Source organism: Mustela nigripes, chromosome 9, assembly GCF_022355385.1.
Source record: "Mustela nigripes isolate SB6536 chromosome 9, MUSNIG.SB6536, whole genome shotgun sequence".
Taxonomy (NCBI): Eukaryota; Metazoa; Chordata; class Mammalia; order Carnivora; family Mustelidae; genus Mustela; species Mustela nigripes.
The window spans coordinates 76,374,479-76,393,873 of NC_081565.1; the positions used below are offsets into that span (position 1 = coordinate 76,374,479).

At 44.3% G+C, this 19,395-nt stretch overlaps 1 protein-coding gene across 1 annotated transcript in view; it reads right to left on the bottom strand.

Moving 5' to 3' along the window:
- The window catches only part of RORB (RAR related orphan receptor B), a 185,750-nt gene that overhangs the window by 3,066 nt on the left and 163,289 nt on the right, over positions 1-19,395 (bottom strand). The window contains exons 5-9 of the mRNA XM_059412318.1: positions 18,963-19,084; positions 17,288-17,420; positions 13,704-13,811; positions 12,095-12,205; positions 8,495-8,607 (exon numbers count right to left, since the gene is read on the bottom strand). Coding sequence (XP_059268301.1) covers positions 8,495-8,607; positions 12,095-12,205; positions 13,704-13,811; positions 17,288-17,420; positions 18,963-19,084 — 587 coding nt within the window. The remainder of the gene's footprint in view (positions 1-8,494; positions 8,608-12,094; positions 12,206-13,703; positions 13,812-17,287; positions 17,421-18,962; positions 19,085-19,395) is intronic.

The following is a 19,395-nucleotide window of genomic DNA, read 5'->3' on the forward strand; positions in this document are numbered from 1 at the left end:
AACAGAATTCCTAGTTCCCTAGGGGACACAAATGCACCATAGATAGGATCCGCCTAGTGATTTGTGAAACAACAACAACAACAAAACTAAACCTATGGGTTTTAAATCTCTACTGCCTGGGTCTGAATTCCGCACCTGCTATTTATAGCTGTGTGATCTTGGGCAAGTCACTTAACTTCTCAGCTTCGTTATTCGACCGATGGCCCCTCCCTCGGAGGGTTGTGTGAGGGTTAATTGACTGCGTTGACACAAGCTGTCAAGAGCAGTGCCTGACACATGGTGGCGATACGGGTGTTAGGTGTTATGCTTCCATTCCCATATAATGCTTCCTTCAAAGAGACGAAGAGTCAAGGCCACGCTTGTCCAACCCAACCACCCAGGGGGCAAGACCCCAACTTAACTCTTAACCAAGCACTGGAAACTGGGTCATGTGTTAATGTTGCGGAAATCAGCCACTTCCTTTTGTTGAAATGAAAAAACAAAATCATATTTTCATTTTCTTATAGCAATTAAAGTAACCTGCTCATTTAGGAAACTGTGATTTATAAAGTAGAATCTTATACACACTACAATTCTTAAAGCTTTTTTTTTTTTTTTTTTTTTTTTGCTCCTTTTGGGAAGGGGAAGAAATGTCCTCTCATGCATTTACTTATCATTAAATGCGTAAGAGGACAACCCTTCTATAGTTGCTTATTTGCCTTGGGAATACTTAATTACGTGTTTGGTTTAGAGAGAGTGAATATGGACCCTTGCTTCTTTCCCATTGCAAACTGGGGTTTAAGGAACATCTGATTCAGGACCTACTTCTTCCCTCTTTTATGGGATTTGGATCCTGTCCCTGCTGCTCATCCGTGCAATGGATCAGATGCTGAGAACTGCTTTTGGTGAAGAACACTGGGGCCGCGCGAGCAAAGGGCACCAAGGCAGGCAAGAAGCTTCCCTAACCGTGTGCACTTGGAGGCTGATTTAGAGCCACGCAGGCAGTGGGAACAGAAATGCTGATGGGCATCCATCTGCTGGGAGGCACGAAGGGCCAGGAGGGGTTGCAGAGGCAGCGGCAGCGCTAGTCAGAGCCCAGAAGGGCCTGGTGGAGGCAGCGGCAGGCAGTCACTTACTGCTCGTTAATATTATGTACTGCAGCTGGGGGGCCCCCATTTCAAAGGGAGCTCAGAGCAGCCTCAGCGGCAGTTAATGGCTCAACAACTTTTTAAACAGCTGGGGAAGTGATCCAGAAGCACTTGGAGATGGAGGGGGTAGTCGATTTCAAACCATCATGAAATTTCTTCATGTTTAAATAATCCCCCTAGCAGTAGACAGAGGGTCCAGAAAAAGGCATTTTCACATTCATGTCTCTCTTATGACAAGCATTTCTTATAAGAAGGAAGCTTTAGCTTATACCTACAGGGGTCTACGAGAAGAAAAAGCAGCTGTTGGAGAAGAGCTAATAATCCAACGCTTCTTTCCAGAAGGTGGTTTTATGAGAAAATCCACAATTCTGTAACGAGTACGTTTGATGTGGAAAAATGGAACACGCAGAGGGTAAGACGAGTGATCTCGTTCACAGAGGCTTCCAGGCCATCCAGATGCCCTCTAGCCTGAAGCAGGAAGCCAGCAACGGTTTGACCGAAGTGGAGGAAACTTCAGAAGCACTGATAAAAGCCCAGCACATCAAGTGAGGCCAAATACACCTAGTTTGCATGCCTGTTCACTTTTCTTTTTCAGGGGTTTGTCTGGCTAAACTCGGACACTTAGGTTGGAATTGTAATACTGAATGAACTTGAGATATCTGTCTGCTTGTGAGCCCCCGACCCCTGACCCCATCCTTGGCATCCACGCTGAACCACTGGGTACAGGGGGAGTGCACATGGATTCAGCCGGGGCTGGAAGCCGAGACTGGACTGAGAGCCGGCAGGTTACTTTTTAAATCTAGTAGAAACTGCACTTGAAGAATGTAGTTGGAGAAGCTACATGCTAGCCGAATTTCACCACAGGGACCGGGGAAGCACGGTTGGCTGGTATTCAGGGAGGGAGAAGAATTAAGGAGATGCCTTAAGAGAGAGAAACGTGAGATGGAGAATTAGGAAGGTGTCTTGATTCCTTGTTCTAGTGCCTTCCTGAATGGTGGCTGCATTTTCATCCTTAGGTTCCAGGAGATCTCTCTCCATTCTTTTTTCTTTTTGCTTATGCTAGTGTGAATTGGTTCCTTTTACTTGTTACCAAAGAGTTCTAATGATGACATCGACTTCTGACTTGAGGCATGAGGAGTGACATCAAGGTCTCTCTCTCTCTTTTTAAATTTATTAGAGAGAGAGAGAGAGAAAATAAGCCAGGGAGAGAGAGGGAGAAGCAGACTTCCCACTGAGCAGGGAGCCTGATGTGGGGCTCCATCCCAGTACTCTGGGATCATGACCTGAGCCGAAGGCAGATGCTTAACTGACTGAACCACCCAGGCACCCCAAGACTTCTCTTCTTACTTACAGACCGTTAGTCTGATGGAGAACCCTTGGAATTTCTGGGTGGTGGACATGCAGCGTATGCCAGCAGACTTGAAGCAGCTAAAATGAACCAAAATAATCTCGTCTTTCACAGTAACTCTGCAAGGAAACTGGCTCAGTCCATATGGGACCACCGTCTCCCCCTCGCATCTGGCACAGAGCTTATGCTCTGCCAGAAACCTGAGCTGAAGTGGGAAATGGCCCCGGGACAAAGCTATGCTTCTTGGGTATGGACTTGGAACTTAAAAAAGTGGGGGACCTGCTGAATTGTTTTCTATAGTTCTGCCTCTCCTTGGATGACTTTAAAGCATAAACACCATTATGAGGAAGCCCGAGAAGCCGGAGTGGGGCTCCAGGGGCCCAGCTTCATCGGGGCAGTGGCTATGTTAACTCTGTGAACATTCTCAGAGCAGTCTATCTACTTACCCTTTAAGAACTCTTCAGCATGTGTTCTGCTTTTGAAAAGCATAGCAAGTTTGAAGTAGGAAACCAATTCCTAGCCAAGTGGAGGAAAGGGGAGGCTCAGCACCTGGTCAGGGGCTCCTGGAGCGCTCACGGGACAGCTGCTCTTCGAGATGAAACGGACTCCACAGCCCCATAGGCCACCTACTGAGAATCCTAGTATAACACCCAGGGTCTTGCAAGAAAGCGGGCTTTAGACTAAACATTCCATTGCTAATCGGGACATAGCCTATTTCGACCTCATTGAGAAAGCAATGAAGATCAATGGAGATGACCTTGTGCCGTTTCCATGGATCCCTTGGTCAGTATCTGCTCTCCAGGCTCCATCAGAAAATCAACATGGTGAGTTTTTTTTTTTTTTTTTTTTTTCTTTTAAATCTGTATCAAAAGAGCACCATTAATGTCACAGTGACCAGGCTGGTTTCTTTCCAGTAAAATTTCAATTTATTAGCATGTGCAATAGGGCCGTTTAAGCCTTCCATTTTGTAAGCCTCTATTTAGTAGCTTGGTTCTGTTAATAACAGAAGAAACTTCCTTATGTCGATGAGACAGTTTTGCTACTGTTACGCTAGAAACGGACTTAGGAATGAAGAAGTTAGTGTATCAGTTGGCTTGTACTTCTCCCAGCTCAACCCATCAGTTTCCCTGGGGAAGGCTGGAACCTTCCAGAGCTAAGGAGGAGATGAACCTCAAAGAAACAGATTTGTCGCCACACGGTGCAGCCATTTTTCTTGTCTAGGACAGTCTCTTTTCACAGCTGACTTGAGTTCCGTGTTTTCATTAACATGGTACAACTTTAGAGTAATACTTATGGATGAAGGGACACGGTGGGACATCTTCACAGGCAGCAAAGGCTTAGTTAGAGTGACTGGCCGCCTGGCTAAAATTAACAAGTCAGGAAACAGCAGGTGTTGGCAAGGATGCAGAGAAAGGGGAGCCCTCCTACACTGATGGTGGGAGTGCAAGCTGGTGCAGCCCCTCTGGAAAACAGTAGGGAGGTGCCTCAAAAAGTTAAAGATAGAACTACCCTATGACCCAGCAGCTGTACCCAAAGGACACAAACATAGTGATTCAAAGGGACACATACACCTCAATGTTTATAACAGCAATGTCCACAATAGTCAAAATATGGAAAGAGCCCAGTTGTCCATCGACAGATGAATGGATAAAGATGTGTATAAAAATATACACACAGAGAGGAATATTACTCAACCATCAAAAAGAATGAAATCTGGGGCACCTGGGTGGCTCAGTGGGTTAAAGCCTCTGCCTTCAGCTCAGGTCATGATCTCAGGGTCCTGGGATCGAGCCCCGCATTGGGCTCTCTGCTCAGTGGGGAGCCTGCTTCCCTCCCCTCTCTCCCTGCCTCTCTGCCCACTTGTGATTTCTCTCTGTCAAATAGATAAACAGATTCTTAAAAAAAAAAAAAAAAGAATGAAATCTTGCCATTTACAATGATGTGGAGGGAGCTAGAGGGTATTCTGCTAAGCAAAATAAGTCAGAGAAAGACAGATACCATATGATTTCACTCACATGTGGAATTTAAGAAACAAAACAGAGGATCATAGGAGAAGGGAAGAAAAAATAAAATAAGCTGAAAACAGGGAGACAAACCATAAGAAAGGGAACAAACACGGTTGCTGGAGGGGAAGTGGCTGCGGAAACGCACTAGAAGTAATGAGCACCGAGTGTTCTATGCAACTGACGAATCACTAAACTCTACCTCGGAAACTAATAATACAGTATATGTTAATAAATTGAATTTCAATAGAAAATTTTTAAAAAAGTGACTTGAAGAGAGAGAGCTATAGGGGACAAGTAATAACCCTCTGGCCATCCAGGAATAGGAGGAAAGAGAAGCGTGAGAGAGATTCTGAGCTTCGGCATAATCCCTAGACTCCTCCATATTTAGAAGAATTTGAATTTCCACTAGCACAGAACTGTGTGTTCACAAATATCTGGAAGGGTGGTGTGGCCCATCTGTAGTGCACGGCCAGGCACAAGCAATTGAACAGTTTGGAGAAATGGATTAAAGGCACGGTAACTCCCTGAAGTGTGGTGGTTGTAGTAAAATAAGTACCAGCACTCGCTCTAGTCTCTACGTATGGCAGAGCGAGCAGCTGGTGGCCCGACTCCCACCACAAGTCCTCCAGGCCTTCCTGTCGGGTATGGGTCAGTACGGAGTTTGCTACTTTTTAAACTTCTCAGTAAAGATTTGGGCAAGAACTCAGGAGGGTCGCATGTATGTGCAGGAGGGCTAGGAACAAATAAATAGACTAGCTACTAAGATTTCATGACTCTGATTATCTAGGAGCTGCGACAAGAGGGGACAGGCTGGAGAAGACTTTATCAGACAGGCCTCCAGCCATGGCCCTGGCTCAGAGCTCGCACTGAAGGAAGGCCTGGGATATGAGCAAGATGTCTAGATCCAAGCTTTGCCCTCAGTCGTGAGTACGCTGCCCCTCCCCGGCCCGAGCTAGACTGACTCCTTTTTCTCCTTTGCCCTCTGTCCTCTGGCCAGAGCAATAGGAAGGACAGATTCTTGGGACTGGCGATAAACGAAGTCCATACTCCAGAGAACCAGACTGTCACCGGTCGTGGCGGTTCAAATATACACCCACCCTGTTATTCGTAGCTCAAATATACCTTATACTTCCTTACCTCTTAACATTTCCTCCATCACTTGCAAGGCCACACTCCATCTCCTGAGCCCTCCAACTTCCTTTTTTTGAAACAGTTCTCATCCATTAGTGATTGACTCAAATATACCACCTTTGGATCAAAACTTCCCTGCCGAAATGCACTTCTGTCCACAAGAGCAGCACTCACATACTAGACCCCTTACAGAGTGCGCCGCTTGCTGATACCAAATACCATTTCATCTTCAAAATAATCACAGAACCTGGACATTGTCTTCAGTCACACTTTACAAATGAGGAAACCTAAGCACAGAGAGGGTAAGTCACTTTTCCACAGTCACTCAGCTAGGAAGTGGTTCTGATGATTATTACAAATATGCTATGTATTATCACGATGCTATGAGGAAAGGAAACCAGAATCTTTAATAAGGCTTTAAAAAATAAATGGGTTCATATATTGGGTTTGAAATCTTCCAGTTAACGGATACAGAATTCCTAATCTTCACACCTTCTGCACATCCAAATTTGGTTAAAAGTACAAGGTTTGGACTTCAATTTCAGGAAGTGGGCATGACGGAAGTGTGTTGGAGCCTGTTCTTTCGGGATCAAGTCCTGTGACTATGTCTAAGCCCCAACCCTCTCACCTGATGTCCGTTCCACTTGTTCAGGGTCAAATTGGTCGCACTATAAATAGTCCCTGCGCGTTACCCAGAAGGCAGATCCGACCCCCTGACTGTGGATTTACCTGTGCCCCTGGACTTGAATGCCACAGTCGGGTGTGTGCCCATTCTTCTTGAGGGAGGTTTCAGGATGTCTGCCAGATTCCCCGAGGGGTCTATAAATTACAAGTATTAAGAATGGCTGCCACTGTTTGAGAGGCATCCTAAAGGCAGACGAGCTCCGTGACTATGGGGGCAGAAGGAGCATTTCTGAAAAGATGAGAGTCTGTGGTGGGACAGAAGAGTGTTTGCTGGATACAAATGAAATGATTCCTTTCGGGGGGAAGGGCTTCGTGAGAGAGAGTGCCTGTATGTCCATGGCACCATTGTCCTTCTGTGTTCAAGTGGTCGGGAACTCGAGATACTTGCCCATTCCCACCCCCCCATCTCCAGCACTTGACAGTTTAGGAATCTAAGACAAATAGAGTGACTCATCGAAAGCCACGCAGCTCAGGGCTGGGATTGAAGAGTCCAGAGCTCATTCTCTTTCATGGTCCCTCCCCTTTACTTCACAGAGCATCCTAGGAAATGCTGGCTTACAAGCAGGGGTCCACACAAGAAACCTACATCCACCTGCAACCTATGGTAGCAATGCTCATCATCTGGTTCCAGAGAGTTCTATACAAGAAACAATCCTCTTTTAACACTTTCTCTTGCTTCCTTTCTACCCCAAATACTTCTGATGGCCACCCTCAGGACACCAGGAGGTAGAAAATGATGTAAGCAGGAGAATTTTTGTACTGTGGATCTCATTTGAACCTCAAAACAACCATACAGATGCCAAAAAAAAAGATAATCCTCATTATCCTCATATCAGGACCTCAATTTTAGGATGGCATATATGGGGACAAGGTCTTTGGGAGATCCAAAATGCAGAAAACATTCCCCCTCCATTAACTGACCAGAAGTATTTATCGTATATTCTGCAGAGCAATTATAGAGACAGGTGTATGTTTCCAAAACCATCTCTTCTGCCCAGTGCATCTGGAAGCATGCAGAAGTTTTGTCTTGACTGGGAGAAAGCCAAGGTACAGAGAGCAAGTGGTTTTCCTGGGCCATACCAAAAGTACCAATTTCTACTAGACAACTATCCCTCTATAGTGTAAAAATGTCCCTCCTAGTGAGGCCTTCATCCTAACAAAATGTTACCATCATGAAACAGCATATGTAATTCATAGATGTTTATAGATAGGAGTTTCTGTATTTGCAAAGTAGTATGTGGTAATACCTCTGACAGAATTTTCCCCTTTTAAAAAAATAAGGAACTTTGAAAGCAGTGGGAAGGTTTTGATGATTATAAACATAGACTAGGATTCCTCTTGTCTTCAACTGAGAATATGCTTCATTTGCCAGTTGCTTGCCCTCTAAAAAATTCCAGTTCTTAAGAAATCCAAGATACTTTAAGATCCTAAATAATGCTTAGTTTCAATCATTAGGAAATTACTTCTTCCCCTTATGAGCATTTTACTCTGGTAAACATCTCTTCTCAGAACTCTTCTTAAAGATCACAATTCTTAAGTAAGATGAACAGACACTGATGGCAGGTTGCACACATTCTGACCTAGGGATACCTCACTATTTTGAAGGAACCCCTGGATAAATCGTGTATGAAAAGATTACCAGTAAATTTTCCTTCAATTCTAATCAGTCTAATCTTCTACTCTGGGAAGGACTCTGATTTACAACACATCTGACAAAAAATCAAGCAGTGTCCTCTAGAATATGACCAATGCCGGGGAGCTCACTACCTCACAATGGTTTACGCCTTTGTTCAGCAATTCTTATTTTACGGTTCTTTCTGATTTTAAATAAAAATCTCCCTACTCTTAAGGTTGGCCCACATCTGACTTCTGAAGAGCCACAAATTCTCTTCGTTCATCACCTGTCAATTCTGAAGACTTGATTCCTTGCTTTAAGCTTTTGTTCTTCGTATAAAACACCCTTCGTTTCTTTCCCTGGTCTTTTTGTGCCTGAGGTTGAGATATGACAATATCCTCTTGCACAAAGTCATTCTTCTCTCAATCTGTTATAACTTACTGATCTCCTTTTTAAAGCAGCACCTCAACTTTTATACATCTTTGGTAAATTCCAAAAACTGATACTGCTGAGCAATGCCCTTGCTTTCTAACTAGCCACTGTGTTTTCCCAGGGACAGTAGGTCTGTTCTCCTAGGACATACCTTTGCCAAAGTCTCATCATCCAGGTGATTCTTCTGAATCACGTGCTGAAGTGCAAAATAAATTTTTTCCTGAAGCTTCTGGACCTTCCTTGGTTCTATCAGCCAGGCTCGGTCTGACAAAGGAAAAGAATTAGGTTAGCGTGGGTGGTGGGGGGGGGGGGATGTTAGCTTTCACCACATTTATAGGTGCTGAGTTTCAGACCCATTTCATTGTTTTCGAAGACATATAGTTATTTATATAAAACACAGATATTTTACAAGAAATACCCTGATGACAGCAATGCCAGATACACTGACCCAGGAAAGGCGGATGGAGGGAAGAACCCAATGGTTCCAGTAAACACCAGCATGTTTCGTATTATCTGTGACAACTTACATCTCTCTCTCTCTCTCTCTTCTGTTTTTGGACATTAACTTCTACTTTGAAAGAATCTAAGTTTATGACTTGTGAAGAAAATGAATTCTAGAAGATAATCTATTACACAGGAATATTTTTGGTATTCAGGATCCCCCTTCCCTTTTATAAGCTAAGCTATAATGCAAAGCATAAACATGAATCAATTCCAAAAATTTAATCCTGTGTGCTCTTTTTCTACATGGAATTTTTTTTTAAAGATTTTTATTTATTTATTTGACAGAGAGAGAGATCACAAGCAGGCAGAGAGGCAGGCAGAGAGGAAGGGAAGCAGGCTCCCTGCCTAGCAGAGAACCTGAGGCGGGGCTCGATCCCAGGACCCTAAGATCATGACCTGAGCCGAAGGCAGAGGCTTTAACCCACTGAGCCACGCAGGCGCCTCTCTACATGGAATTTTTAAGTGGTGGGTAGGACAATCCCTCCTTTCCTTTCTCCTATCCTACATTTTCTTTTTTTCCTTCCTATATCTCTCTCTTCACCACCCACTTCCTTCCTTTCTTCCTAGAAGCTTTATGGCTGGTGACAAAAATGCAGCCCAGCATCCATGCCTCAGGTGGGAGCTTCCATGAAGAGACATCTAGAGTCTCCAAATGCTGAACAAATACTCATGGAAAAGAACTTGGAAATGGTCCATCTGAACTCGGTTCAGGTCAGGTGAGAAACTCAATTCTGTAATTCTAGACAGGGCAAGGACAAGTCTAGCCACCGGTTAAGCAAAACTCTTACGTAAGTGAGCACAAAAGCCTGCAGTGACAATTGTCAATCCGAATAAATTAGGTTTCTCTCCCTCTCCCTTCTCTAAACTATCCGGAGCTGAACAGACCATGGCTTTTGTGACAAGATCTGGGGGTTCAAGGGTGGGGTCCGGCATGAACAGAGCCTGCAGAGGCTGGACATCGGTCTTTCCTCTTTTCTGAATATGGCACTAGGCCAAGATGGCAAACAGGTATCTGGAGCTGCAGAAGCCCCTGAGTTGGCCTGGAAGATTCTTTGCTAGGAAGACAAAGCCAAACGTCATGCTTCCAAACTCTGCAGAACTTGATGGCTATAGGCTCAGAGTTCAGCTGATTTCTGATCCATAAACAACAGGCTTACCTTAGGTCTGGGCAGTTATCTTCATAGACAGTTTAGGTGAGTTATGCCACGTCTTACGTATTCGCTCCTAGGAATGTACTCACTTACCACAGACATCCCTAATAAACACAGTGTATTTTGCAAAACTTCCTTTGAGCAAGTGGGAAGCGGGGTGCAATCTCCTCCCTCATCCTAGACCCACAGGCTTAGAACGAGTCTTCGATTTAACTATATTCCAAGAAAACTGTCAAATGCGATGAGAAAATGGTAGGAGGAAAGTTATCTGGCATGTGGTTGCTATCAGAAATAACTAGTTCTTGTCACTTCTCCCATTTATCTTTGTGCTTCCAGGCCTGAGAAACTTTGGAGGGTTTAAAACAAAACAAAAAACAAAACAAAAAAAGGCCTAAAGGAAAAACTTGATTGTAGACAGAGCCACAGAAGAAACTGTTAGTAATAACATGCCAAGTGATAATTTCTATTTTTGATAGCATGGTTAAATAAAAAAGAGAGGCAAATTGAAAAGTCTTCATAAAATTTAACGATAAATAGATAAAGCCTCACTGATAAAAAAACGTGGAGGCTAAGAGGCACCTGGATGGCTCAGTTGGTTAAGTGTAGGACTCTTGATTTCAGCTCAGGTCATGATCTCAGAGTCTTGAGATCAAGTCCCACTCCAGGCTCAGTGCCCAGCATGGAGCCTGCTTAGGATTCTCTCTCTCCCTCTGCTCACTCTCTCTCCCTGATAAGATCAGATAAAAAGTGTAGAGACTGCTGTTATTGGTAGATACAGCTGGAATGACATGTCAGTATGTGCAATCATGGGTAAGATTAATTTCTTCCAGTCCCACTGAAAACTATGTAAGGGAATAAGAAGAGCTCTAGTCCCTAGGATGAATTTTACAGAAAGAATGAGTCTCGTGGCCATGAAAATTATTAGCAGAGAACTGTAAATGACACTGGCATCCTTTCACCCAAAATCGAACTGAGCAGACAGCTGAGTGACTCTGAGTTCATTCTGGTTGAAGAAGGAGCCATGTACTTACTAGGATTCTAGACATTCTCAAGCTGCCATATATTTACAGCATTTCAATTGCTAGAGTTCTAATGGAGCTATAAACATTACACCTTATCTTCTTTGAAAATTTTGGTATGTTATTGCATTTTAGAGCTAGACATGATCTTCATTTTTTTTCCCTAAGATTGATTGATTGATTGATTGATTTATTTATTTATTTATTTATTTATTTAAGAGAGACAGAGCATGCTGGGTAGGGAAGGGGCAGCGGGAGAGGGAGAGAATCATAAGCAGAGTCTGAGCAAGTGGAGTGTGAGCCTGACACAGGGCTCGATCTCATGACCCTGACATCATGACCTGAACTGAAATCAAGAGTCAGACACGTAACTGACTGAACCACCCAGGCGCCCCACGATCTTAGTATAATGAAGTCCACAATTATTATTTTATAGATGAGGAGACTAAAGCTCGGAGGGGGGGGTTCAAGTATTTAAGGTCACAGAGAGAAGTGATGACACATCCCTCTACGGGAATGTCCGCGTCCACATCGGAGATTCCCCCTTTCCCGGTCTTTAGTGGGAATCATTTTTCCCCTGCTGTCCTCATATTGGGGCTTTTCAAAGCCCCTCATATTGGCCATCTTGGTGGAAGAGCCAACAAGGGAGGTGTTTAAAGAGAAGGTTGTACATTTTATTTCCTTTTGTCCTCATGCTGGATCTTTCATTTAAATATATTTCTACTAAGTCTCACCTTGATGGACATTTGTTTTCAACCTCCTTTATTCTTACAATCGAAATAGAACTTAGCTGTAACTCAGGCCACCATCCGCCCTCATTAATCTGTTAAGAAATGCTTTCGCTTATCTAAATCTGGAGTGAGCCTTACCACACACCCTTCTCTTGCTTGTGGGGTAAAATGGCTCATTTTAATTAATTTAGGGCTACTTTCTTTTGAAGTGTCCAAAAATATCACAAGCTTGCTTAAGGAAATTTAAATTTCTCCTGAGTACATAGGCTTGGGTAGATATAATTCATGTTAAAGACAAAAAAAAAAAAAAAAAAAAATTCTAAGACAAGACCTCAGACCTCCTTACCTGGAGATATCAGAACAGCAGATGAGAACAAAGCAATCTCCTCCTCAGTCAGCTGCAAGGAACACAAATTCTTTGCAAAGTCAAATGCTTCATTCACTAGGTCATCGGAACCTATAAAAGAAGGCCAGTTAAATAATAATTGAATGGAATGGGGCAATAGTAAGGAAAGCCCCATAATCCAGACGGTATTCAGGGATTTGCACACTCGGCAAAAATTTTTCCAAGTTCCTAGTAATTACAGAATGAGGAAATTGGGCAGCATCTCAATCAAGCACTGAAAATTAATGTTACACCCATGAGGGGCTGATGGGATGGGATGTGCCCACTGTAATATTCAACTGGGACTATAGAAGCTAAAAATAATCTTGGAAGTCTGAAATTAGTTCCATCTAAAAATATTTAAATAAGTGATTTTGGGGATCCTTCAGTAGAGAGAGAACATACACAGAAAACCAAAAACATTACTCATAAGGCATAAGGCTATCAGTCTTAGTGGCCCCGGAACCTGGCAGCATAGAATGCTCAGAGACCTCAAACTGAGATGTTCTAAACTTCTTATAGAACGAAGAGGAGGTAGCTTTCAAGTGGGTAACTTCCCTGAAAATCTAACTGAGGGGCAGGCATTCATTTATTTTTACCTTCTCACGGATCCCTTGTAGGTCAGTTGCTTAGCAATGGTGAATTTTGGCAAAAGAATGCTTCGTCCCTACACTGATCCTTGGTAAATGTTTATTTTATGAGGCTGGAAATATACCCAAGTTGCCTGCCAAGGCTTTTCCTCCTTTCTTGAAAATCTAGCCTTGTAGAGGACATGGATGTGTATCAGTGGCAGAAGGCCAACAATGCCAGCCAGACGGACTTGCTGTTCGCCGCCCTATCAACTGACAGCACAGAAGGTGAAAGGGCACTGGCCTCTGTGATGTCCAGGGGCCACGTATGGAACAAATGGCACTGCCAATCGTTAAAACCTTTCCTGGCATCGGCCCATCTTCGCTAGCGTTCTTATCTGCTCTGTGACCGATGCCGATGTGAATGATACCCAGCACTTTCAAAGACTGCCTGTGTGTGCGCCCCCCCACAGGAAAGGTCTGGGGATCATGGGAAAGCAGGGTGGCACCCACTCTTCCTGTGCTCCCACCAGAACATCATGGATTAACAGGGAGAAAGTCAGTGCTATGGGAAAGAAGCAAGTGAAGGAGCTCTTTTCGTTAAATATCTTAACTAACGATTATGCATTTACAGAAGACACTAAGAGATCACTCACCCATGGACCACCAGTGGTTTACCTAATGTACTTTGTGAGGCAGTACGCTAGAAGGGAAAATAAGTTGATCTTACAAAGAATAATCTAGAATGTCTCTCAGTTCTTTCGGAACCGGTCTCCATTGATTTCTGAAGGAGGTGTGGTTGATCTCAAAGGGGGCTGTGGTTCTCTCCCACCTTTCATATTAGGATGCACAACTCTAAGATCCTAGATAACACTGGTCCAGCCCCTGTCAAGTGAGATGCTAGTTCAAATTCAAGAATCAAGGCATTTCATTTACCAACTTCTCAGTGGAGAAACTGACGGCAGCTAAGAAAATTGTGTCACCATCAAAGGTAAACTCACCTAAGGCCTTGAACATTTGCATTCCTCCATATTTTCCTTCAAACAGGACAGTGTTGTTTAATGGGTTGAAGGCACGGCACATTCTCACTAAAACCACTTCCAAGCAACCTATGAATAAAAAAATAAAGGAAATATGTGTATACGTGCAATAATAAAGAAGTTATTATTATAAAGGCCGGGGACTTCCAAAAGAATCTCGGAAACACAAACACATACATGTAGACACATAGCTGCACCCATTCAGAAATACCTCAGGATCTCTTCCCGAGTAAAACAAAACAAAACAAAAAAATAGCTCTCTTCATGCTTGTGTGAGGAATTAAAATAGACCTTAAAGGAGGTTAAAATGGAAAGCAGCAACAATATGGTTTTGGGGAAGCATAATTTTTCTTTTCTTTCTTCTTTCTCCTTCCTTCCTTCTCTTGCTTTTTTTTTGACTAATATTACAGGTGGTTCCAATTCCTGGATCCACAAGGAGCTTTGCAACAGGCAAGTCCAACCTGTTCCCTTTTGCAGAAGCTCCGCAGGGGCCACATGTGCCCCCTGTCCGTGTTAGGTTTCAGCACAGGACGACTTTACATAGGGGCCCCTTCAGGGTGTTTCTGGAGGGCACCACAGACGTCTGATGTCTTTGAAAGGAGGTTTTCTTGGTCAAATGAGTTTTGGCAAAATGCTGAATATGATCTCCCTTCCGAGTTACAATCAGCATTCACAGGTCAAAGGCTGGGGAAGCCTCAACATGAAGGAACTTGTTCAGCCTTGATACTAGCGTTTCTCTGACTTCACGGTTGGCCCAGAGAGGGCAGGACCTGTGTCTGCAGACATGACGGGGTTGTGGTTACTTTATTCACTATTACATCTCCAGGACCTAAAAAAGTTCCTGGCACCTAGTAGGGGCTTACTAACTACTTGTTTTTATTATTTCTGTAAAGTTTTCTTTATTTGAGAGAGGTAGAGCGTATGCGGGTGGGGGGAGGGGCAGAGGGAGAGAAACTTCAGGCAGAGTCGTTGCTCAATGCGGAGCCCTGCACGCAACTCCATCCCATGACCCATGAGATCGTGACCTGAGCGGAAACCAGGAGTCAGACACTTAACTGACTGAGCCCCCCAGGCGCCTCTAAATATTTGTTGAATGAACTAGTTTGCTGCCTTTGTTTTGCCCTCTGAACATTTATGGACATTCTGAGGAACCACCGTACAGGTGAATCGGCTAAGCCCCTGGTTTCCCCAGGGTATCTGTGGTGCCTTTCTTACTTGCCACTGAATATTTATGTCTGTGTCTTACTTTCTTTGGTCTGCTGCTTTCTCCCTTATATGTCACCCAGCATAGGGGCTTACACATAGAAGGGGATTTGTAAATCTTAAAACAGTGTTTTTTCTGCGGTGCCTGGGGTACCAGTCGTTAAGCGGCAGCCTTTGGGGCAGGTCATGGTCCCTGGGGCCCAGGATCGAGCCCGCATCCGGCTCCCTGCTCAGCGGGGTCTGCTTCTCCCTCTGCCTCTGCCTGCCAACCCCATGCTTGTGATCCCTCTCTCTGCTGTCACTGGCCCAGATAGACCTTAAAGGAGGTTAAAATGTCACTGTCAAATAACAACTTTAAAAACAAAACAAACCCCCCCCAACAGTGGTTTTTCTGACAAAACACAATAGGTACCATTTATTGAGTGTCTATAAGGGGGAAGGCACGTTCCTTGGCCCCTGACATTTGTTATTTTATTTGATCCTTACAATACCATTTCAGGTGAGCTTTTTTAGTCTCCCCACCCCTTTTTTTAGGGGTGAGTTACGGGAGACTTAAGGAGGTTAAGTTCTCTGTCTGCCCTTTATACTAGAGTCAACGTTTTTACAGCAGGCAGAGATGTTAGAAGGTCACATGATAGAGTGGTTCTCCAGGATCAGTCTATGGGCTCGTTATACCTGAGACTTAGAAATGCAGTAACCTGGGTTCCCTTCTCAAAGACTTCAGATGACGCCCACGACTCAGAACAGGCAGCGAGCTCCTCAATGCTGCCAGTGCAACTGGAAGTTTGGAATTCATTATTTCTACTCCATCTCTTTATTTTGCAAATGAGGAAACTGCCATCTCAAGAGGCTAGCTCAAGGTCACATATCAAATGTGGCAGATTTTTTTTTTTTTTTCAAAGAGAGTCACAAAAATATCTTCCATCCCACATGCTTCTCAAGGGCCTTACCACTCCCCCATCAAGAAGGAGGATTCATGTCTCCTACCCTTGAGTCCAGGTGCATGGTCATGGCTGCCCTGACTAACAGGGTGAGGTGGAAATAACCCAGCTAAGCCAGAAAAATATTATGCACTTGGGCCTTGGGCGTTCGGAGTGCCAGCCTCTGAAACTAGCGAGCATGCCGCGAGAAAGTCCAGGCGCGCTGTGGAGAGGCTGACGTGCGTGCATAGGAACTGGGGACTGCAGTCCAGAACCTTGGCCGAACTCTGGACTCAACCAGCCCACATTGGCAGCCAAGTGAGGGGATCCTCCTGTCCTCAGTCAAGTCGCTTGCCTCAGTGAACCCCACATGGAGTAAGAAACAAGCTGTCCCTAGCTAGCTGAGACCCACTCACATGGTAGGTTTGGGAGCAAAATCAGTGATGACGGTCAAATGACCTATAGGTTTCAGGGTCATTTGTACCCAGCAATAGATAACTGATCAATCAAGCTCATGTTCGAGATAAGGTTTGTACCATCTTCAATCATGTGGTAAAGCAGTGGCAGCAACTTATAACTACTCTATCTGGTCAGCTTGGCCATACACTGGCTTTGTGACATTGAACGCAGCCCTTCATTTCTCTGAATCTTCCCCTCCTCCTCTAAGAGGGAATTAATACCAATGTCCCCAGACTAAGTGAGATGTCGTGAGTAAACATGAACATACGTAAAGTATGTTATGACACACACACACGTATATAATCATCACCACGGCCCAGGTCCAGGAAGGTTAACACACACCATGATGGCTCCTATTTTCTATTTTGAAAGGGGGGTGGGGGTCAAGAAGGCAAGTTTGTTTCCTGTTTGGGTAACGGCATCTGGGAAGTCTGTCGCACGCAGACGTTCCTAGGTGACTGTGCGAGTCAGAGAGCAGGTATGAGAGCAGGGGACGGGAGATTAGAGCTCAGGGGGTTTCTCTGGGTGTAGACTGGCTGCAGGCTATCCTCATTAAAATGACGAGGAGTGACCACAGAGGCAACGCATTGCTAGCCTGGATGTCTCTTCCCACCCCGACAGAAGGCAAGTGGCGCGTCTGAGAGCCAGCTCAGCAGTTCAGCCGCCTTGACACGCTCATGACTTGCTTGGCCTGTCAGGCTGGGGAATCTCAACCTCCGCAATTAATAGCTCCACTTTCAATAAGCAAAATTGTATCTGACTTCAAAGGGGAACGGAACGAGTATCAGGGCATTTTCATTACCGGGAGTCTCCTCTGGGAGTTGGCCGACTGTGTGGGTGGTAAATATGAACTACACCCTGGAAGGAAGGTTTTCCAGAACCAACACTGAGCCAAGTTGGCCAAGGTGACCGCGTCCTGGTCGCCAACAGGCCCCCCCCACCATGCTTCTCCTCCCGGCCTACCTGACTTGAGAAGTAGAATCTGATCGTTCTGACAGAGCTCCATGAAGCCCGTGATCCGCTTCGCGAACTCCACCACGTACTGGATGGCGTGAGTGATCTGGATGGCGCACTGCTGCCACAGCGCTTCCCTGGACTTCAAGAGAGAACCACGGAATGAACGTGGGGCCCAGAGCAACGTGGAGAGTCAGTGGCATAGTCAGGGTTTCCCTCCTGGTGCTCCCCTCTCACGGGAGGGCCCAAGGCCAGGATGTACCCAATTCCTTTGAAAGAGGTAGAAACTGACAATATTTTCTGACATATTGTTCTGATCTGTTCAAACCTTGATACACGATTAATGTACTGAGACGAAAATAATGGAAGCATTGCACTCAGGTGTAAAAATCGATGTTTAGTTTCTTTGCTCTTTTCCCCTCCTCTTCCCCTAAACAAACTCGGGCTCTTAGTCCGTTCTGGGAGAAAAAAGACTCTCACACTGAGGAGCAGTGATTTCGTTCCCAGGCTTCTATCTGGTCATGTTCGTGGGCACCTAAGGAACACTGAACACTGAACTTGTAAGATTTTTACATTGTGTTCTTTTTCCAGAACTTACGGAGAGTGCTGTTTGCTATAAAAAGAATTTCACAGGGAAAGACCTCAAACCATCAAATCACTCTCTTAAGTAATTTAGAATCTGTGAAATGTATTTTTTGACCCTTGCATTATCTTCCTTGGAACAGGATACATAAATCCAAGTGTGTGAATTCTGCTTTTTATTGATCATAACAATACCTATGGTTTTGTCTTATTTATATAAAAGGGATAAGATTTAATTATGCCAATGGAGAAAAATCAATGTTATAATCATATATTTATTGACTTATACATATTTTTTTTTAGATTTTAAGTCATCTCTGCACCTGATGTGGGACTTGAAGTCACAATCCTAAGATCAAGATCACAATCCTGAGCTCAAGATCACGATCCTGAAATCAAGCATGCTCTACTGATTGACCAAGCCAGGCGACCCTCATATGTTTAGATATAGACCCATTTATGTATTTTATTTAAAATTTCATTTACTGGTAGATCTTGTAATTGTAGATCTCCATCCCAGAGAAAAGTGATGTGACTATATAACAAGAGCAAATTCCTTCTCTTAAAAACTTCTCTGGTGGATACAAAGTAATAATAATAAAAAAATATAATTATAACATGAGGTGAGCTGTCCTTTTTTTTCTTTGGTCCTTTTTAACATGCAGGGCAAGAAAAAACATTTAGGATGCTTTATGACATATCTTTGTAGTGTAAATTTGCAACTATTACTACTGCTACAATTTCTTAATTGTTTCTCTTCCTTGCCTGGCCCCGGGAAGCCACCATGAGAGGTCTTAAGGTCATCTGATGTGGGCACAGTCTCCCTGGTCCCTCGAATAGGGCAGTGTTCTTTAATTGGGGTGGTCTGGGTTCCCAGGGAACATCTGGCGACATCTGGAGACAGCTGATTGCCACGACGGGGTGAGGGACTGCTACGGCACCTGGTGGGCAGAGACCAGGGATGATGCTAAGCATCCGCCAGCCTGCGGGACAGTCCCTACACAGAGCATTATCCGGCCCTAATTGTTGGTAATGCTGAGGTTCGAGAAAGCCAGAAATTGAGAAATCCCAAGAAAAACGGTCTCGTGATTTCCTAGAGTACCTTGCTCTGATAGGCTTTAATTTCTTCATAGGTGTGGGTCTGCCACGCCAGCTGGTGTAGCTCCTCCATGGTGTACTGACACGTCTCCAGGTGGGACTTGATGATGTTCTGTGCGATTCGATCTGTGAGAAGGAAGATCAGTTAGAGGGTCTGTAAGTTCCCGCTCTGCAAAGAAACTAGCTGTTACTGTTTCCTACAGGAATCCCTTTGGAGACACTCCAATTGTATGAGTGTCTTTAACCCTACTATCTGTCTATGTATCTCCTAACTATTGTCTTTTTTTTTTTTTTTAAAGATTTTATTTATTGAGAGAGAGAACACAGTGAGAAAGTACAAGCAGGGGAGCAGTAAAACAGAGGGAGAGTGAGAAGCAAGGAAGCCCAATTCAGGGCTTGATCCCAGGGCCCTCAGGTCATGGCCTGAGCCAAAAGCA